The sequence below is a fragment of the Miniopterus schreibersii genome, assembly GCF_964146895.1.
Source record: "Miniopterus schreibersii genome assembly, chromosome: 3".
Classification (NCBI taxonomy): domain Eukaryota; kingdom Metazoa; phylum Chordata; class Mammalia; order Chiroptera; family Miniopteridae; genus Miniopterus; species Miniopterus schreibersii.
The window spans coordinates 93,570,071-93,591,253 of record NC_138103.1 but is presented as its reverse complement, the minus strand read 5'-3'; the positions used below and the strand labels follow the sequence as shown (position 1 = coordinate 93,591,253).

At 47.1% G+C, this 21,183-nt stretch overlaps 1 protein-coding gene across 2 annotated transcripts in view; it reads right to left on the bottom strand.

Moving 5' to 3' along the window:
* Positions 1 to 21,183, bottom strand: part of PDZD2 (PDZ domain containing 2) — a 295,568-nt gene that overhangs the window by 188,226 nt on the left and 86,159 nt on the right. For both annotated transcript variants that reach the window (XM_081131387.1, XM_081131388.1), the window contains exon 2: positions 6,428 to 7,254. In XM_081131387.1, coding sequence (XP_080987513.1) covers positions 6,428 to 6,903 — 476 coding nt within the window. In that variant the 5' untranslated portion in view covers positions 6,904 to 7,254. The remainder of the gene's footprint in view (positions 1 to 6,427; positions 7,255 to 21,183) is intronic.

Sequence of the window (21,183 nt, the reverse complement as noted above, 5' to 3'; positions counted from 1 at the left end):
TGAAAGAATATAACCCATAAACCTACTTCAACTGAGTGAGGCTACATGAAATAAGTAAAAAATGAATTAACCAGTCAGGGGCCTTGGTGGATCACCTTCCTTCCTGCAGGACATGTCACATACGACACAGGACACAGGACACTCTCACATAGAGTAAGGACACCGGTGTTGATTCATAACTAAAATATTAGTCAAGCTCAATTTCTTCATTTTTTTAAGATAAAAAATATGTCTTGGATGCTAATATTTTTTTCCCCTTACCCCATGGATCTTCTTGGGCTTCCTACTTGGACAAAGAACTTTCTACAGCAGTGATTCTGAATCGGTGCACTGCAAGAGTATTTCAAACACGCGATAACTGACTATTTAGTCAGGGGCACTCACCTCTTTCCCCTTAGATTGTCATATAAAAAAATGACAACAGCCCACACAACAATAGCCGTCTGGTGTGAATGAATCAAAATTATACCCTTTTTTTGTCAGATCGGCGAAAAATATAATATTTTTTGGTGTGCCGCAGAATTTTAGCAATTAGTTGATGTGTGCATGAGATGAAAGAGGCTGGAAATCGCTGCTCTGGAGCATGAATCATTTCCGTTGACTGCTGCTTAAGTGCCCCCTGCCCATTCTGCTGGGTCAGACAGGGACTTCACAGGAATGGACATCTGGACTAATAAAACCTTTGCGTCAGGGAAAAACCTCGAGACTTGCCATGCAATTTGACAGAGATCTGTACTTCACGGAGCTTGAATTTTTAAAAAGGACACCACTTCCCTTCCCCCCATAATAGCTCAGGCCTCCTTCAGGGGCATTTGTGAAAATACATGTGATCCCCAAATCCAAAAGTTTCTTAATAAATCCCAGCCCCATTTAAATGAAATAACCTTCAAGTTCAGTCCAAAGGGCTGAGCAAACATACACTTCAACTATGGAAACAGCCCAGCCCTCCATCTCCCTTTAAGCCCCAAGAGGCAATGGCTAAGTTTCAGTCCCAAAGACCCTGTAAATGATAGAATCTCCCTTTCTCTAGTGAAGAAAGAGCCTGAACAAGGTAACTGGGGGATGAGTTAGCGACTAGACCATCACCGACGGCCCTGCATCCAGGTGTCTGTGGCTGGGACATACTAAGAGCTGTGATATTCACGTCTTTGAGTGCTGCTCTGCACATTTGAACACTGGTAAGCCCTGTCATCCAAAAAGCCACCAGGAGTCACATCTCCATTACCATTTTACATATAGTGTAACTGAAACTCACACCCTCAAAAGGAAGATCGTATTTTGAAGAAGAATCCCATGAAGAAATCTATATAACTGTTTAAAACCCACGTTTCATTGTAAATTGCATGAAAGATACACACATGTATACATACTTATGTCCTGAAAATAATAGATTTTGTTCCCCTCCAGGAGGCAGCAACCCTTAGTCAAATACCAAGACAGGAATTCAAGTCTTTGAACCTCTGTGCTTGGCCAACAGGTTAATTAGGGGCAGCTAGGCCTGGCCGTGTAGTTATCTGCCTCCACTTCAGAAAACAGATAGGGTAAGGGTCGAAGCTTGGAACTCAGTTACCTTTTGGGAAAAAAACCCCTCAAGAGTCATTTGAGGGCATCTGGTGCTCAAACTGAGAGAATAAAAATGCTTAGCACTTTAACACCTGGACATAAAAGATTGAAGCAGAAGTTGAGATTTCTGAAAATGGCCCGGGAGCACCCCCAGAGAGAGGGGTATGAAGTCGGGCCCACAACACTATAATCACACTGAGATCCTTTTATCTTTTTTCTTTTTATGGTTTATAATTACAACTCCTCAAAGCGGTGCAGAAAGTTTCAGAGTGAGTGTCTTAAGTGAGAGATTTGGGTTTTGCATCTTCCAGGGCTGGTCAGTCCCCAGCGGTGGCTCTAATGGGGGACCGGGGGTGAGGAAGGTCACTGGGATGAAATTAAAGAGCATCTGTGGATGGAGCTCTACAACCTCAATCCCGTTTAAGTCCTGGAAAGTGGCTCCTGTTATGTAATCTCTTCCCTCATAGGAAGGAGCGGACCCTGAAAGGCCACTATGGACATTACTGGCAGGCTGTCATTGAGGGCGTGCCAACGCGGCCCGGTTTCTGAAAGAATGCAATCCTGGGCCTGCGTAGGTTTCGCTACCGCTCAGCTACTCACGCTTTCGTAAGGCCTCTGATTCTGGAGCCTGAGTTGGGCTGGGAAAGTGGGAACTTCCCTCCACCACCCACCAAGAAGACTTCAGCATGGTGCGTTGATCAGATCAGCTACGCATCTGCCTGTAGGGACCTGAGGGCTGTGTCAGGAGGGGATGCCATTGCAGGGAACTGGGGTGGGGCACCTCCTGCGGGCAGCACCAGGACACCAGGCACCCAGAGGAGGGGGGTGGCGCCTGAGTCACTCTCTGCCCAGGGCTGGCTGAGGTGCTGCCATTCTAGCAGAGCTCTGAAGGCCCAAGCCCCCATCCTCACAGCACAGTTGAGGGCCGCACACAGCCTAATGAACGGCAAGCTTGCCGAAAGCTCCCAGCACGGTCTCCACGGCGCTGACTTCAGCCACAAGAGGGCAGCCGTTGGCGGAAGATCCTCCCCAGCCTCGCCCAGACCGCCTCGGAGGAGCTGAGCGCGCTCCCACCGTCCCTGTCACTGCCCATCCGTTAGCCTTTTACCGGCTGTAAGTTAAACTGTTGTTGAAAAAGGTTCTAGATGGGGTATAGAAAAATATGTAGAGAATATGTAGGAAATCTTGATTTTTCTATTTGTTTTTTTTCTGTCAACATTTTGTTGTATTTTTTTTAAAAACCCACAACGATCCTAATTTCATTGGTTACTGTTTGTAGTGTTGGAGAAAAACTTTTTTTGTTTTTTTAAAAATCTTTATTGATTCAGAGAGAGGGAGAGAGAGAGAGACAGAAACATCAATAATGAGAGAGTCATTGATTGGCTGCCTCCTGCAAGCCCTGGACGGGGGATCGAGCCAGCAGCCCGGGCATGTGCCCTGACCGGGAATCGAACCGCGATCTCCTGGATCCTAGGTCGATGCTCAACCACTGAGCCATGCCCGGTCAGGTGAAGAAAAAGTTTTAAAATCTGAGTCAGAGGCCCTGAATTCTAGTCCTCACTCGTAAGAAGATAACTTGACCCCGGGAAACCACCTGCTGGAGCCTCAGTTTCCTCCTCAGTACAATGAGAATACGGGACTGGGACGGGCTCTGGGATACCTTCCAGAAACAAAGGCATGAGATGAACAGCATGTGGGGAAAGCAGGCCAAGGGGAAGGAAGTGGGCACCAACGTGAGGTCTGCACGCTCCATTTGCATGGCATCCCTGGGGAACGGGCTGTTCCACATGACCAGTTTTCCAGATAATTGAATTTTAAACGCTGAAACCAGTTTTCCCTTTACCCTTCTGCAATGGAAATCCTTCTAAAGTGTGTTACATGCTTCTCTGGCTTCTTAAACAGCAAGCTGAACATCATCGAACCTTTCCTGGCTATCTCCAGGTCATCAAGCAAAGGACCCAGAAACAGGGTAGCCCTCCGTCAGCGACAGCATGACCACCCCCTGAATAGAGCGCCGGCGCCTTCGGGCATATCCAGGTAGGCAGGACCCTTGGGCTAAATGGCCCAGAGACCATATTAAAAAGCTATTATTGACCATTCTTCCTTTATTCGATCTCCTACATCGCCACATGCATCATTTCTCCAAGTAACACCTTCTAGCAGCTTCTTGACACTCAGTTTAAAATCTGCTATAACCTAGACAGAACTCAAGGTTGCCATGGGTAACCAGAGTCTGAGCTTGTAACAACCCTAAATTTAATTTTACACACAATTTAAAGGCAGTGGGTACTGTGCCGAAGGTTGCTTCTGGCCAGGGCTGATCTTCAGCTAGTCAGCCAGCATGTAATGCTTCTGGACCAGTTGGCCAATTGCCCTGAGCCCCCAGGCCCTCCCGCCAGCCCAGCACCCTGCTCTTGCACATGCTGACATTCTTTCCAGTTGGCTAGTACCCACGCCATACTGGTTGCTCAATATTGGAACATCAGCCTGGTTTCTGGGTTGAAGATTATTCTCTTTCCTGCTCAGTGAATTGCCAGAGTCTGAGGCTCTTCTCTGTCCCTTAGACCCAAAGGCCTTTTTTCCATTTCATGCTGAGCCCTGGGTTCAGGTCACCTGAGGCCAACCAGGTTGGGTGTTAAAAGCTACCTTTGGCCATAGCTGGTTTTGCTCAGTGGTTAGAGCATCAGCCCACGGACTGAAGAGTCCCAGGTTCAATTCTGGCCAAGAGCATGTACCTCGACTCCATACCTGGCCCCAGTAGGGGCGTGTGCAGGAGGCAACCAAGCCATGTCTCTCTCTCACATCCATGTTTCTCTCTCTCCCCCCCTTCCACTCTTTCTGAAAAGCAATGGAAAAATAACCTCAGGTAAGAATTAAAAAAATAAAAATAAAAATAAAAATAAATAAAAGCTACCTTTGATTGAATATCTACCATGTGCCAGATGCCTATTCAGAACATTATACAAATCATCTTATCTCAGCCATGAAAGGACCCTGTTGGGGAAACAGCATCAGCCTCCTGTGGCTGAGGAACTTGGGGGTCACATGGTCGATAAGCGGGTCTGGAAACCGGATCCACCTCTCTGAGGCATGTACTTTGCACTCTGCTCTGCTCAAGTTTATTAACTTACAAGAAAGTCCAGTCAAGGGTCACATCCTGAAAAGTATATTTTCAGTGAAACATGGGCCCTTCTACTTTTCAGAAAAGGCTACTTGTTTTTGATGTGTGGGTTGTGTTTTAATTAATTCCACATTTTGTTATCAATTTGGAACAATCTGTCCTCAGGGAACAGAGCTGGTTTACTTATAGAAAGCTAGCAGAGGGAGGGGCTGGGGTTATAAAGTATTTGTAGGAATTAATCAAAAAAAGCCTTCCCAGTTCTTCCTGCACCAAAAAGAAGTAAACAGAACATTCCAAAAGTCCTATCTTCCCCAGAGTAGGTGTGATACAGCTCACAAACAAGAACCTTGCTCTGCGGTTGGTTAGTGTCTACCCAATACACCAAGGTTGCAGGTTTGATCCCTAGTCAGGGCATATATGGGAATCAGCCAATGAATGCGTAAATAAGTGGAACAACAAATCAGTGTCTCTCTCTTTAAAAATCAATTTAAAAAAACAATTAAAAAAACCAACATGTTGCTCTGTGTGTTATCAGCTATGCCTGCAAAATGGAACATGTGACATCAAACATAACTAAGATCCCTCCCCATCCCCAAAAGTTCTCTAGAAATTCACTCCAGGATGATGCTGTTACCACTCAAAAGAATGAGGGGCTCTCAGAGCTACTGGGGGAGCTCAGGAGTCTCAGCCAGTGAGAAGGCAGGGATGGGGTCTGTAATTTTAGGACAGTCACTGATTTAGCTTTGGAACTGGTTCTGGAGTACAGAAGGGTGTCAAACCCACCGCTATGAATTCTGCTGTCTCCCCAGGGCAGAACTTTCCAAATGGACCCTAAGCTCATTTTTAAAATGAGCAAACCATGACCTCACCTTCCACAGTTTGCACCTGCTCCTCCCACAGTTAACACACAATCTGCAGTGCCCTCTTCCAAAAACATTCACAGGGCTCTAAAGTTTCCAGAGTAACCCTTGTCTGGAGGGAAACCGACAGAGAAACCGACTAGTCATAGGTGACAGGGTCAAAACAGCATGTGTATTAGTTTCCTAGGGCTGCCATAAAACAGTACCGCAAACTGAGCGGCTTAAGCAACAGAAATTTATCGTCTCGCAGTTCTGGAGGCCAGAAGTCCAAGATCAAGGTATCGGTGGAGCCATGCTCCCTCTGATGGGACAGGTTAAGATATACCTCAGGCCCTGATCCTAGCTTCCGGGGGTTCCTCGGCGTGTCCTGTCTCCCCACAGTCTTCTCTTTGGGTACATGTCTTTGCCATTTTTATAAGGACACTGTCATACTGGATTAGGGGCCCATCCTATTCCTGTATGACCTCATCTTAAGTAACTATATCTGCAATGACCTTATTTCCAAATAGGGCCACATTTGGAGATACCAGGGATTAGGACTTCTACATATAAATTTCGGGGCGACACTAGTTCAACCCATAACATCATCTAAGGTAGTTTTGAATTCAAAATCAAACTCAAGAGAAGGAGCAGAATGAATTGCCCAAAAGATCGCCTCATATTCTAACTGCGAGTGGTAGCGTGGTTGACTCATCCTGTCGGTGGGGTGCGTGGGAAGTTGGTGTGTTGACCCCTGAAATCTGTGGCCTGCAAGGGGGAATCGAGGAGCAGAGAGGTACAGCAGGCCCTTGAAAGAACCCTAATTCCTGCTCACCACTTTCTAGGCCAAAATTGACTCTGGTGCGTGCCAGAACCTGGTGCGAAAGGAGCGCCCCTCACTCACCTGGCCCCACTGACGTCCACGCCGACCATGAGCTGCCCGTTGAGGGACAGGACCTCGTCGCGCAGGCGGACCTTCCCGCTCTTCCCCGCGGGGCTGTTCTTCCTCAGCTCCGTCACCCAGATGCAGCCCACGTCCAGCACGGGGCCCTGGTGGGTCTTCCTCTTCTTGCCCCCCCTGCGCTTTTCTCCATAGTCCCCGAAGACGGGGATGTTCCCGAAACTGAGGCCCACAGTCTCCGCGTCCCCCAGCTCCTTGGCGAGGTACACGGCGCAGATCTCCATCCCCGGGGGGCTGCGCTCGGGGGCCACGGCGCCCTCGTCCACGGCGAAGTTCAGCTGGATGTACTCCCGCAGCTTCTGGATGGCCGCCTGGCACAGCCGCTGCTCCGGCCCCGCGCCGCCCTCCCGCAGGCTGTTCTCCAGCCAGCGGCAGAGCAGGGGCAGGTGCAGCCCCGCGTTGTCCTGGGTGATGGGCATGGTGCTCACTCGGGGACACCGGCGTCAGGAGAGGGCCTGCGCCTGGCGGCCGGGCCCCGCGGGGCCCCGCGTCCCCTGGGAACCCTGGCTGTCATCGGCTGTGCCCGTGGGCATGTTCAGGCTGGCAGGCGACGGATGCCTGCTGCCGAGGGGGCTGCTGGCCGTGGCGAGAGGACAGGACGCGCTCCAACAGCGGGACGGTGGCCGCGCCAGCAGCGCTCAACGAGGGGAGGAAGGAAGGGTCCAGCGCATCCTCGCTGCCTTCGTTTCACAGCAGGGCCCATGCAAATGACTCGGGAAGGGGGCAGCCCTTCATCCGCACCAGCATGACCTCCCCAGATTCAGTCACACCTGAAAGGGGGAAAAACAAGAAATTCCTTCCAGTCACAACAGTGAGCCTTCTGACACAGAACACACGGCCTCTTGTATTACTGAAGGGCAATGTTTGCTTTCTGAGCCAGAAGCCTAATGCCTCTCCCTGTTCCCCTGCTTGGCTCCCTCCACCCAGTATACACAGACACACACACAGACACACACAGACATACACACACACACACACACACCCTTCCCTCACACAGAAACCCCTGGAACACTGACCTCCAGGAAGTTTCCCTGATCAGGAAATGAGAGGACTTTTGCCAGGACAACCCCCATCAAGCTCACACCCAACCAGGAAGACCATAGAGGGGTTATGGACATATTTAAGAACTTACATTCCTAGGAAGTTGAAATCTATCTCCATTTGCCTTGATCTGTCCAACTGCACACACAGGAAGGCTCTCGGTTCCAGAACTATGTTCTTACACTGCCACCGAGAGGAGGAGGAGCCCATCAACGGCACAGAGAGACTCAGGCTGGGCCCCAGGACAGCACCAGTCCTGAGCTCAGCCATGGGTTCCATCTTCATCACCTAGATCCATGGGGAACCCTGTCCCCTGGCGTCCTACAGCTCTCACTCTCCTCTCTTCTTTTCCTTTGGTAAACCTACTCTTAGGCCAACCCAAAAGCCTTCTCCTCCAGAGAAATGTTTCTCCAAGCTTCTGGGTGAGAAGACTCGGCCCCTCCTTGGCTTGTCCTTTAACGCACCACTTGAAGCTGTGATTTGCTCACAACCCCCAGCTCGATGGGGGTTGTCCTGGCAAAAGTCATCTCATTTCCCTGCGGATCAGGGAAACTTGCTGGAGAAGGTCAGTGTTCCAGAGGTTTCTGTCTGAGGGGAGGGTGTGTGTGTGTGTGTGTGTGTGTGTGTGTGTGTGCACGTGTCTGCAGGGCCAGCTGCAGCAGAGAGCTGGTGGCAGTCCTGCCCCCACTGAACTCTGCACAGTGCCTGGCATAACATTGGTCCCCCAGGGAAAGGTTAATTGAATTTCATCACCAATTCATCTTCTCCACCAAAGAAAATTTTCACCTTCATCCCCTGTAAATGCAGAAAAATGACCCCTTTCACTCTCTTCCCTGAACTTCACTTTTGCCCAGAGAAAGTCAATATAAACTGTGCCATCAAAGATGGAAAACATTCTTCGCCTTCTCAGGAAGTGATTTCACAAGAAATAATAATAAATGGGAGAGGTGTCAGAAGCCATGTCAATAATAAATAACCTTATTACTCAGTAACCATAAAGAAATGTCTAGAGTCGTAAGTTTTGATTTTCCAGAGAACTCGAGTGCCAGCTATTAATGGGTTCCAAGTAAATTAAAAGTTTAGCAAATATCATCTACATAATCACATGCCTATTAAAAAGAAATACAAAATCAGAGAAAAGATAATCCATAAATGCAACCAAATTGAATGTTCCCTTTGGCCAAAATAAGGAACATCTCTCCCTGAAAAGTAATGCCACAGGTACGTATTAAAATCTTATGAGTAAATCAAAACATTTTCCATCAGACCTAGCAACCTTTCTAAGTCTCCTTTTCATCATCTGTAAAATCAGAAAGGTAAGCTAAGTGATCTCTAAGGTCTCTCAAACTCCATGGAGAGATCCTCAAATACAGTGACTGTGTCATATTCAACAATATACTCCCTACCCCAGCACAGTGCCTGTCGCCTTGTAGACTCTCGATGACTTTAAAAAATTTTTAGAAGAGCCTTTAAAATTCTAATTTTAATGGTCTGTGATTCAAGATGTAAAGTGTGGTTCTTTCACAACATCCATTGAAACATGCCAGTGAACAAAATGTTGACCCAGAGACTATACAGAAGAAGAGAAATCTGCAAATGGTTACAAATAACTACATTTCTGTTTGGCTGATCCAGCAAAGGTCTAAAAGCGTCTCATCCTGAAGATCAATTCATGTCAGCAGTGAGCACAACTAGCGGACTGGGAGGTCCGCTGCACGGTCCAGCTCACTCCTGTCCACCATATACAATTCTCCAATTAGAGTCCCATCTCAAGCAAACAGCCATGATAATTTAAATTAATTTTGAGTAGCCTGAAGCTGACAGCCTTAGCATTCAAAAGAAATGCTTCTGTTCCTAAGGTAATTTATTGACACTGTGTTTAGTGTTTACCAACTTTCTTGGATCCCCTTTCAGCTAACTCAGGCATTCACAACAGGGTGATATCGCTCATGAGGGGGTGAAAACTAGTTAAAGGGTGGGGGGTCAAAAGGATGAGGGGGGGCCAAAAAGTCTTAGATGTTATAATGGTTAGTGCCCCTCCCACCTTACCCCACCCTGCAAAGCTCAATCCTATTTGGAAAAAAAAAAATCTTACTCCTTAGTATTTAATTTCTGTGTTAAAGAGAATCTAATTTTAAAATTAATGAAATTGCAATGAATTAAATTTTTTTCTCCAGGGTGAGGAGAGGGGAACAAGAATGAAAAAGACTGAGAAACACTAAACTATGTGGAACCGATCATCTGCCAAAGGTCACAGGCCAGAGTCACCTGAAATCCAGAGGCTGAGCCCTGAACCTGACCAGGAGGTTATGCAGACCTCACCTCAAAGTCAGAGTCACAGCTGGCTGTGTTGCGTGAACTCCCTCCTGCAAACCGTCCTGGACTCCTGCCGTCCTGTTCTGACCTCTGCTAAGTTCCAAGTTCCTAAACCTTCATCTCGTCTTCCTACCTTCTGAGCTGGATTCCTCTTTTGACTTTTAGGAAATGCTCACATCTTAAAAGAAAAACAGTGTTGATTAAATATCTGCTAGTCACTTATTCCACAGATGTTCACTGAGTGCCCATCACGTGTTGGGCCCTGAACAAAACAGACAGTGCTCCTACAAACCTTCCTGAAACAATGGCAAATTAGTAAACATAAAACACTACAATGTCAGGTGGCAATTCGTCCCATGAAGGGAACTGTGGTCGTATCAGATGCGTGTAAGTGAAGGGGGCATGGGGGATCAGGAAAGGCCCCCCTGAGAACAGACCTGAATAAATGAGAGACTGAGAAGAGACAACACCTGTGGGAAGGATGTTCTCAGACGGGGCAGCACCTGCAGGGACTCCAAGGGGACAGCCAACACTACAACCACTTTGCAAAACACTGGCATCCAACCCCATCTCACCCACACTGGCAGGGCTATGTGGTGTCGATCAGCAGCTGTTATTGAGTTCCTACTTTGATTTGGGAGGACGCCAAAAACAACAATAAAAAAACCCAGGGCATGTTTCTGCCCCTTAAAGAGCTAAAAGCACCCATGAATTCATGCCATGGTTTACTAGTACCAGTGTGCAGTCCCAGGTGTTACAGACAAACCCTCAATTGACTGAGAAACTGCAAATACCAATGACGGTGACTCCCTTAGGTTGGCTTATGTTTTGGAAGAGCAAGGCACTGCTGGGGCCTTCGAGGATGAGAAACGTGTTTCCATATAAACTCTAGAAGGGGAGGACCTAGAAGGAACCTCAGGGCTGGTATCATCCAGCCTCTAGTTTTACAGATGAGAGAAATGCACACCAAGACAGGGCCGAGAGCCTTCCATTTCCAGGTCTGATGACCCTTGAAGAACAGGAAAAAAAATAAAAACAAAATGAAATGAAAAAGAAAGACCTGGCAGCTATTTTGAAAATCTAACACTGGAAGATATTGTGTATCCTAAAACATGGACTTTTTATCCAAATAACAAAAAAACGGGAATGAATAGAAATTGCAGAAATTCATGAAACATTATGAATGTTTCTTCTCAAGATGAGTGCAAGAAAACAGTTGGAGACCAGAAAACCAAAACGAATATTAGAAATGATTTCTGTTCCCTCCCTACTTGTAAAATACATTTGTTGTGCCTTCAAACACTGAAACAAGTTTGTCCGTCTACAGTTTAGGATTGTTCAGGACTTGGCCAGTTCTGGGCTAATAATATTTCTGGAGTTTAGGTATCTCAATCCTAAAAGAGCACAGTGATGGGGGAAAGAAGTCATTTGTGAGGTGCTGTACATACCCGTGAATTGACAATTTAATTCTTTGAAACAGTGGTTATTTACCAAGAGGGTAACTGGCCGAGACAATCACAGCTTCTGTGTCAGCAGCAAGATAGTCATGAGGTCACTGTGGTTGTGCACTTTAACGGGACCTTCCTGTTCACTTTGTAGGTCTGGGCAGTCATGATGCCACCCACCTGTCATCCACAACCATATAGATCACGCCATCAACGTACAGCAGGCAGTACAAGTAAGTTCTTCAGTTACACTGGAGTTACTTTCTTATTAATATATCTTTATTGATTTCAGAGAGAGGAAGGGAGAGGGAAAGAGAGAGAGATAGAAACATCAACGATGACAGTCATTGATCAGCTGCCTCCTGCACAACTCCCACTGGGGATGGAGCCCGCAGCCTGGGCATGTGCCCTGACTGGGAACTGAACCGTGATCTCCTGGATCCTAGGTTGATGCTCAACCACTGAGCCATGCTGGCCGGGCTGGAGTTATTTTTTAAAAATAGTTATTTTACAATGACTCCTTTTTAGAACAATTGTGCTGTTTAGATGCTTCTGGTGTGTAGGCTTTTGGGTAAATAAGCTACTTACTATATTTGAATTCTCAGCATGTAACTGCACAGGTTCTGACCTGATCATTAATTAGCAACGACTCACTTATTTATACTGGCCAGTAATATACTCTGCCCTTAACTAACTGCAGGTCCCCAGGCAAATCATTTAACATCTTTGAGCCTCAGTTTCCTTATCTGCCAAATGAGGTGGTTCTATTAAGTTTCTTCCCAGTTCCAGCATTTTCCTGCACTTTGGAGCTGAGTTAGCAAGTCAGGGATGGAGTCGCTAGCCTCATTAAGAAGCATATACACAACACATGGAAGTTTTAAACTGCAGAAGAGATGAGCCAAATTGCTTTATCAGATTTTGAGTATCTGCCAAGACAAGGGAGGAAGGGGGTCCCTGGGGTGGTTTTACATTCACGTGCTTATAACCAGAGTTCAGCTCTTCCAGAAGACAAGAAGAAATATAACCCACTGAATAAAAGCTCTTTGGAGCAGCAGAAAGAACCAAGGTCTCAAGAAGGCAGAGGAACAATAGGAAATCCGGTGTTTCCATTGGGGCCCCCACTGATGCTCCAGTTTGGCAAGGGCCTGAACTGTGCAGAGACCAGCCTCCTCTCCCTCCCCTCCCAGGCCACTCACAGGACCCAGGGCTGGAGCACATGGTGCAGAGAGAGTATCCTCAGAGGACACCGAGGGTTCACGGGGCACAAAGGTTCAGCAAGGTTCAGCCCGTGCGCCTCTCGGAGGAGCATCCCGTTTTCCCAGGCCTCGCTGTGGGAAAGGCCTCAGACAGTGACCATGAGAAGGCAAGTCCAAGTCCATGGGAGTGGGAGAAAAGAGAATCCTCACTTGACCTCTTCCAGGCAGGAAATCAGAGTGAGGGAGTAGGAAAGTTTGTGAAGGACGGAGAGACACCAGTCCTCGCACTCTCAATGGCCCCCACAGCTAGCTACTCATGTGCCATCTTGGTTTTAGAAGGGGTGGGAGAGAAAATAAAGACAAGATGACAGAGATGGAAAGGAAGTAGGCTGGAAATCATCAAATTGAGGTCCAACTCTAGGCACTGCCGTGATGACCTTGGGGAGAGGCCTGGAGATACGAGGTTAGACCCACTATCTTTGAAGATCCTGCTGTTGCTGTGTCAATGTTAATGTGGGGGGGGGGCCTGTGCGTAGGTAAAAGATGTGGCTGAGGAAGGCCACTGGGAGGCCAGGGAGATGCTACAAGGTGACCCTGATCCTGGTTGACTTCCCACCATCCCTGTCTACAGGCTCCCAGGCTCAGAAACATGAATTCTGCATGCACACTGAAAGAGCATCCGCCCTCAAGTATAGATACACTGTTACCAGCAAGAAGGCTTGTTCATTAATTTCCCATTGAAAATACAGGTATTAAGTGGGCAGGATGTTAGCATTGACCTGATCAATGCCTGCTTTTCCCGCAGGCAGGATGCAGAGGAAGGCAAACCTCAGAACAGGGAGAACCAGGTGAGCACAGGGGGCCCCCAGCTAAGGCACAATCTCTGCCATTCCAGCCTGGGCTTTGCAAAGGAAATTGCCCACTTAGCCAAGAGACTCCCCTCCACTAGACAACACCCGAAAAGGCATCGCCAACCTCTGGCTCCTGGAGCTTTTCCTTCCTGTCCTCTGCACTAACTCCACCCCCTTCTAGTCATACCCCTTTCTCCAAACTACATACCATGACACCAGCGAGTGTTCATTTCTATTCTCTGAATTCCGGGCACGATCACATTTATTCCTTCATCCCCACAACGACTCTAATTCTAGTTCTGGATTCTATTCATTTTTATGGACAGTTTCTTAATTTGGGGATTCCTGGGGCTGGCTATTCAACCGTGTGTAATATATTTCCTAGTTTCATGTTCAACATGGAAACTTGTCTTCTGAATTTCTACATTCAGGGACCAAGGACACCTTCCAGATTGAACAAAGCTCCAGGGACTACACAGCGGGCACGCAGCAGGCCCTCTGCAGCGCAGCTCTGTCCGCTCAGCACGGCGCACGTGTGAGGATGTGCACGGGGCAGGACAGGAGGGACACACCAAAGTCACAAAGGAAAAGCCAGCGGAGTCCATGTTCTCTTTAGTGCTCTTGGCCCAGAGCCCTGCTGAGGAGCCGTATGCTGCTGAAACTGCAGACAGCTCGAGCATTTCCCTGGGCCCTGCGGCCCTGTGGCGGTCCCCCTCACCGCGGCACAGATGGGGGAACAGATTGAGAGGGGACCTGCGCTTCAGTCGGCAGAGCGCGAGGTGTCCACGGTGTCACTCGGCAAAAGCTCACTTCAGATTGGAAGCAGGTTCTTATCCAGAAGGCAAAGTCTCTTGCCAGGAAAATCGGAAATTGGAATTAAAAAACAAACAAACAAGCAAACAAACAAACAAACCTTTAGAGTTCTTTGTATTGGAGATAATGTAGGCACTGGGGCACGTCCCTATGGGGGAAATATAGCCAGTTAGACCCATCGTGGGTTTAAAGTGTTAGGACAGAAATCTGGTCTTTACGTGGCTGAGCCTGCAGAGATAGGTGCTGTGGGAAACAGACGCCCCCCAGGCACCCTGCTGATCTGGGGCATTACCAACAGGAGCAAAAATGGCTATTACCTGCCACCCACCAAGTTCCGCTGGAGCATTTCCAACAGGCCTTAAGCACCCCGGTCCGATGACTGCGGGTTCTGCATCATTGCCCCTGCGAAGCTGAGCGCAGGCTGTGCCAAGTCAGACTCGAAAGGAATCCTGTGAAAAGCACTGAAGACCTGTTCTCAACTTGAAATCACAAGTCTCCTCGCCTGAGGAGGTGATTAAAAACTTGGCCCACCTCCCCATGCGGCGCTCCTGCCCCCGCCAGCGGGCTCGGTTGCGGGCCCCCTCTCTCCTGTCATCCCCAGTGCTCTCCAAGTCTCCCCATTACGCCTCCCACCCGGGGCCTTTCCCACGAGTCTCATGACCAGGAAAGAAATGGAAAGAGAGACGCCTGTGTTTCTGGGGTTCCTGGGTTCTACAAGATAAACACTGGTTAAGCCAATATGGATTCCTCAGGGAGGAATAATTCATTCATTCACTCACTCATTCAACAAATATTTATTGAGTGCAATAAACAAAGTGACGTCCTCACTCTCAGGAACTTAAAATCTGAACCAGTCTTCCCAAGCTGAGTGGTGCCTCAGAGTCACTGGAGGCCATTCGGATATTGGCCTTTTTAATAAAGCACTTCAGGGAACTCTGATATAACAGGGCCTTAGAAACTATTGGTTGGGTGGAGTGAGAGGTGCTGGCTCCTCCATGACTGTGGGGAGAAAGTCAGTTCAAACATCCTCATGTTTCAGGAGACCCCTCATTTCCCACCCATGTAGGGTTGTTAGATTTAACAAATAAGAATACATAGTGCCCAGTTAAAAATGAATTTCAGATAAACAACAAGTCGTGTTCTAGTATAAGTATGTCTCAAATACTGGAGTATGTCTTAGTATGTTTATGTCCCATGAAATATTTGGGATATACTTAGATTAAAATGTTATTGATTATCTGATATTTAGGTTTAACTAGGTGTCCTATGTTTCATGTGGCAACCCTGTATCTAATCCCATCTAAAAATGAAGCCCCAAGAGCCTTTGACCTGCATGCCTCGTCTGCCCTTTGGGAAGTCATCCTACCCAGCATCTCTGTCCCTTCCTCAGCAGGCCTTTCACTTCCTCCTGGATGCAAATATCAGCCGTGGGCCAGGGACACCCACACTCTGCAGGTGGAGAGTGAATGAATCAGCCAGGGACAATAGCTCCCCAGCCCACTCAGAGGAACTGCTCTTCCCAGCTCCCTGTCATCTCAGCCTCTGATCTCAGGTGCCCAGATCAACTGCTCCCAGCCCAGCTGCCCTCCTTGAATGGCCCTGCTGGCCTGGACTCTGTAAATGCTGGTCCTCTCTGGCCAGCTGGCCTCTTGTCCCACATAATACAACTGTGTCATCAGGATGAAAGGAGACAAGGAAAAGTGTTTGACGCAAACACAAGAAGGACTCTACCGCGGATTGTCAAACCAGGATCCTAGAACCACATCCTCCTGTGGGTTTACAAACAAACTGCTCTGACTTTATCAGTTTTATTTGTTTGTTCTTCTCGGTAAGATCTTAATCAAACAAAGATAAGTAGCTGAAACGGATCGAAAATCACTACACAGTTGGCAACCAATTCTACAGCTTATTTTGAGGTGTAGAGGACACTGCTGACCATCTACCCAACATCCATTCCCTCTGTTTAATCCCCTAATAGAATTCTGACTTTTGTTCAAAGATTCATGGATCGTCTTCTGAGAAATAGGTGCCTCAACTCTGAAGATGGGCCTAACTGATCAATGGGAATGCCCTTCCCTTGCAAGCAATGGCTTCAGGAATGGGTGGGTGACACAACACTGGTCCATGAATCATGAAGCTTGCCTCCAAGGGCTCTTCTGGAAAACCTTGCCTCACTCCTAAGAGAAACTGCCAAGAAGTGATGGTCCCTCTTCTTCCTCTGAATGTCATTCAGAATCAGAAGTCTAGAATTGTTGCTGCCACCTTGATACCAGCCTGAGATGAACCATAACACTGACGATGGCACAAGGAGAGAGAAAAATGGGACTGGGACCTTGATGCCATTGTGGACACTGGAATCACTGGACATCCTTCCCACTGGAGCCAGTTTGGGTGGGATTTTTATTACTTGTGTCCAGAAAACAACCTGTTGCAGATGTGGTTTTGTGCTTGGAGTGTCTATTAAAAGGTAATGCAAAGACAGACATGCAAATTTTAACTTCTGAGATCTGTGGCAATAAAGGCAGACATACCTGCCTCTATTTCTATCCCCGAGGGCAGGAATTCGCTCATCCTTACTTCTGTATAGATAGTTCCCATAGTAGGAGTGAAACTGACTACCTTCCCTTTTCTATAAGTTTGAATAAAAATAACTCTAGTTTAATGTTAGTTGATAAAATCTCAAAAATGAAAATAAAGGTACTCCTCCCTCTGAAAAACCTTCATATTTAAGCATCTTCACAATCACAAGAAGTAGCACCTGGTGTCTGAACTGCCTGATGCACTTTTCTTCCATTCACAGGCAGAGGCAGAGACCAGAGTCCCTTGGGAATGTTTAAGGTGCAGAATCTCACAGCCCCGGGCAGAGCCCTGGGCCAGCTACACCCCTCTCTACCCTCACGCACTTGGCTTTTCCTACCACCTTCCTCTCCAGTGAGTGCTGAGCTAGCCCCTGGTTTTGACGGTGGAGCTCCCACTCTCTACTCACACTGCCTTCTCCTGTTTCAAACATTTCCATAAACCTATAAATCAATACTTTAGAGGAGGGCTGGAGGCCTGACTCTGGGCTGTTGACTCCGAGAAACTGAGCATGCTTCTCGGGGATTCTAAATAGTACAGCAAAGCCACCCGAAACTAAGAACATCTTCAACCCACCAGCGAAGGCATAACTAAAGTGGTGCATGGCTCTAAGCCAGGAGCTCTTATTTCAGTACAGCAAGACTGAAACATATAAAGGGGGAAAAGAAAATATAATATGGATTAACCATGGACACCAATAAAAACAAACACGTGAAACTGGCAAGAGCATGAAAACAGACATACCAAATCGAGGCCAATTCATTCCATAAATATTTATGGAGTGCCTACTGCCCTGTGCCAGGCATAACCACGAGCTGCTAAAAATACAAAATGAGTCAGTTCTGTTTCTGCTCTCAAAGAGATTCCTAATTTTCCTAGGGATAGACACATAAATAACAAGATAAATCTTAAAGACTGGCGGGAGATGGGAGTCCTTTACACAAGCCAATTCATATGGAATTCTCAGAGTAAACATGTAGGTAGCGTGTTCATGCAAAGGAAATAAAAGAGTGGCAGAGAGGGTGTGCAGGGGTGGTGTGTGGGGGTGGGAGATCAGCGTCAAGGGCACGTTTGGCCTCCCCTCTTGTTCCAAGGAGTTTGACCTTCCTCATGTAGGAAAGGGGTTTTGATTGGTGGTGGTTTTATTTACTCAATGATTTAAGCAATCAGGTTTGTGATTTCCTTTTAGAAAAGTATCAATATTGGAAAATGTTCCCCGTAATAGGTGAGGAAGTAGGTTACAGAGTGGTTTTGATTATCAATTGTGTTTAAGAATGAAAATAACCTCTGAAGGATATTCAGTAAAATAGCTGATTTCATCTCAGGTAAGTAAGGCTATGAGTGGTTTTTCTAACCTTTAAATTTCTGGATTTTGTAAATGCTTATTAAAACATTTTCTTTTGCTGATTAAAAAAAAAATAGTGTATGTGTAGGGATACAGACTGAGTGAGACTAGACCACAGGGAGCCAGTTGGAAGACTGTTCTCATAGCTCAGGTGGGATATAATGACCACCTGGACTGTGGCAGTGGAGACGAGGGAAGGGGGTAGCTTCTTGGGTCATTTCTAAGCCAGTGTTGACCAGTCTAGATGACCACTTGGAAGCAGGTTGGTGGAGAAAGGGGTAGAGGAGTCAAAGATGACCCAGGGGATTGGAGAGACTTGGGGGCTTGCTCAATAGAGAGGCCCTTTATTCATGCTGGCTCTGTCCTTTGCCTCTTATACTCCAGGCATCTGAACTTGACCCTCTTGTCAGGGATCCAAACCAGATTTCTTGCCATCTTCCATTCACACTGGCTACACAAGTAGAGGGAAAGTCCAAGTCTTTCCTTCTTGCTATGAAAATGGACTCCCCCCTGCCCTGCACCCACCCACAGCAACCTGCTCCCCACACCTATGAAGTCTTAGTTGGCGACTGCCTGTCTACATTCACTGGGCCTGGGAGGGCCAGGTTTGTTATCAGAAGCTCATAAAACTCAGCCTCTTTTAAGGCAATTAAAACTCCAGTGTGGGAGACCTTTGGCACCCACTACTTTTTCCACCTAGCCAACTCTTACACAGATGCAGCAGTCCACCAGTGTAGGGAGGCCAGTGCACTATCCCAGAGCCAAGCAGGAGATGACGCCACACACACACTGCTGCTTAGTGAGCACAGCTCTCCACTCCCTCTTCCCCCTGCAATCTCCCAAAGCTCCCATTCAAGGAGGAAAAAACATGGATATGATTAGGAGGTTACTTGTGGGCCAAACAGTTGCAGCCCGATTCTCATCAGACAGACAGGAGGGGGGCCAATTTCCATCAGAAACGCCAGGGGAAATGAGTGACAAGTATAGAAGTGAGCTGGCGGGGCCAAGGGGAAGGAGCTGCAAAGGAGAAAATTGCCTCTATTAAGTCAAATCCGTCCTGGGATAATGGACTGCAGAATCGGTTCCTGGCCACCACGCTCTCTTTTGCTTGATCACATTAATCTGTCTTTTTTTTTTCAACTACATTTCTATTCCTGCCACCTAATAAAGTGTAGGTCCACTCCCTACTCATACAGGATCTTTGGAACATGAGAAACAGATACATTCAAACTAAAGGGCAACGTTTACAATCAGCGGAACAGGCTAAGAGCCAGCTCTCAATTCCAAAAGGGAAAGAATTTTGATCCAAAAAGTAATTTGACAATCATATACTTTACAAGGTGTTCCACCTGACCACTATGCTGTACAGTTGAAACTAATACAATATAATATTGAATGTAAACTGTAAATGAAAAAAAAATTTTTTTAAATTAATTTGATAAAGACAATTTTCAAAAGTTTAGGTATGAAGACTTCTGCATTATATTGGGAGGAAGAAAAGCTAAAGAGAACAAAACTTGGTCAGTGGTGTGCTGGAGCTGGCTCTTGCTGGTTCCCAATGGCTGGTTATTAAATTTTCAGGAATTTTGCAAGTTGTTCGACATTGTGTTGGTAGTTTGAAAGCAGCCATAGAGGGAGCATTTACACTATGGACATTGGCAAATGCTGCAAACCAGGACGACCTCTCCCCTAGCCATTTGTTAAACATTTACCAACACACCACTGAATATAATTGTTTAAAGTTCTATTTATATACACATTGATGTGTGTGTGTAAAAAATCAGGAAGTAGCTAAAACATTAACCCTTTTTATTCTAGGTGGTGAGACTAACAAGCACTTTTTAATCTTTTACTTTATTTTATTTTTTACAGCAAACATGAATTCTTTGTACAAAAACCAACCTTCTTCCTTCTGAGCTGTCTGATTCACTCCTGTCCTCTCCTTACTCTTCTTTAATCTCTTCCTGCCCTAGCCTCCCAGATTTTTATTCTCTGCGTAGGGTGTTGCTGAAATCCCAAACTACTCAGCTATCCCCAGGCAGGCGGAACTCCAGGTAATAAGAACAAGTGAGCAGACACCAGGCTGCGGGTGGTCAGAGCCCACACGAGGCTAAGCAGCGGGGCTGAGTGGTTTCGGGTCTGGGGTGCAAGGCTATTACTCCTGGTGGTTTAACACAGGAGCAGTGACCAGCTAGGGACAGTAGGAATGTCAGCCCAGACAAAAGTATCTGGGAAACCAGGAGCAGCTTTGGAAAAAAGGCAGCACTGATTCTAAAGTCTTGTTGACCAAGCTTCTGAACTAGAAGGGATGTTACATTTTTACCCAATCTAGCATCTTTTAACGCTATTCCCAGAAGGTTATGGAACCACCTTGATACATAAGACTGGCCAAGTAGCTGAGGCTCAGGAGCCCAATCTGGCTCCTCTCCCCAGTGCCAACCGGGGCACGCCCACTTTTATTTGATTTGCACATTGGGCTTTCTTGTCAAAATCTAATTTCAAGAAAGGGCTCCAGTGCCTCCCCCCCAAAGTAAGTTTGAAGTTACTCATCCAATCTAACCATGTTATTCAAGAGGCTGAAGAAACTGAGGCCCAGGAAAGCAAAATTCAGGTAGAAGTGAGTGGAGGAGCCAGCTCTTTCCACTACACCCACATCCCCTCTTGCTTCAACCGTCCTTGGACTTGGCAGGTAGCTGACCTTGGCCGTATGAAATACTCCAATCTTTTTGGTCTACCACAGCCCCTGCTTTAATGGTGAGGAAATGATCTAATCATTTTCAATTTTGGACCTGGCTCCACTACCTGTACTCGCCCCCTTGTTGACTTTAGATTTCCTGTCCATGGACCCCGGCCAATCCAACAACAGACCTGCCAGGCCCTCTGTTACCTCCACAGCCCCTGCCTCTCCACACGAGGACGCAAAGCTGCATCAACTTTGGTGGTCCTGGAAACTGCCAGAACACCCCCATCCGCCCGGGGTGTAAGCGACTGTAATACTTAATGCCCAAGCACAGTGTGCTCTGACTCAGTGTTGCTAAAGATGCTGATGAGAAACTCAGGGAGACAAGATTGGCACCAAAGTATACTGCAGTATCCACACACGGGCTGGGATTGC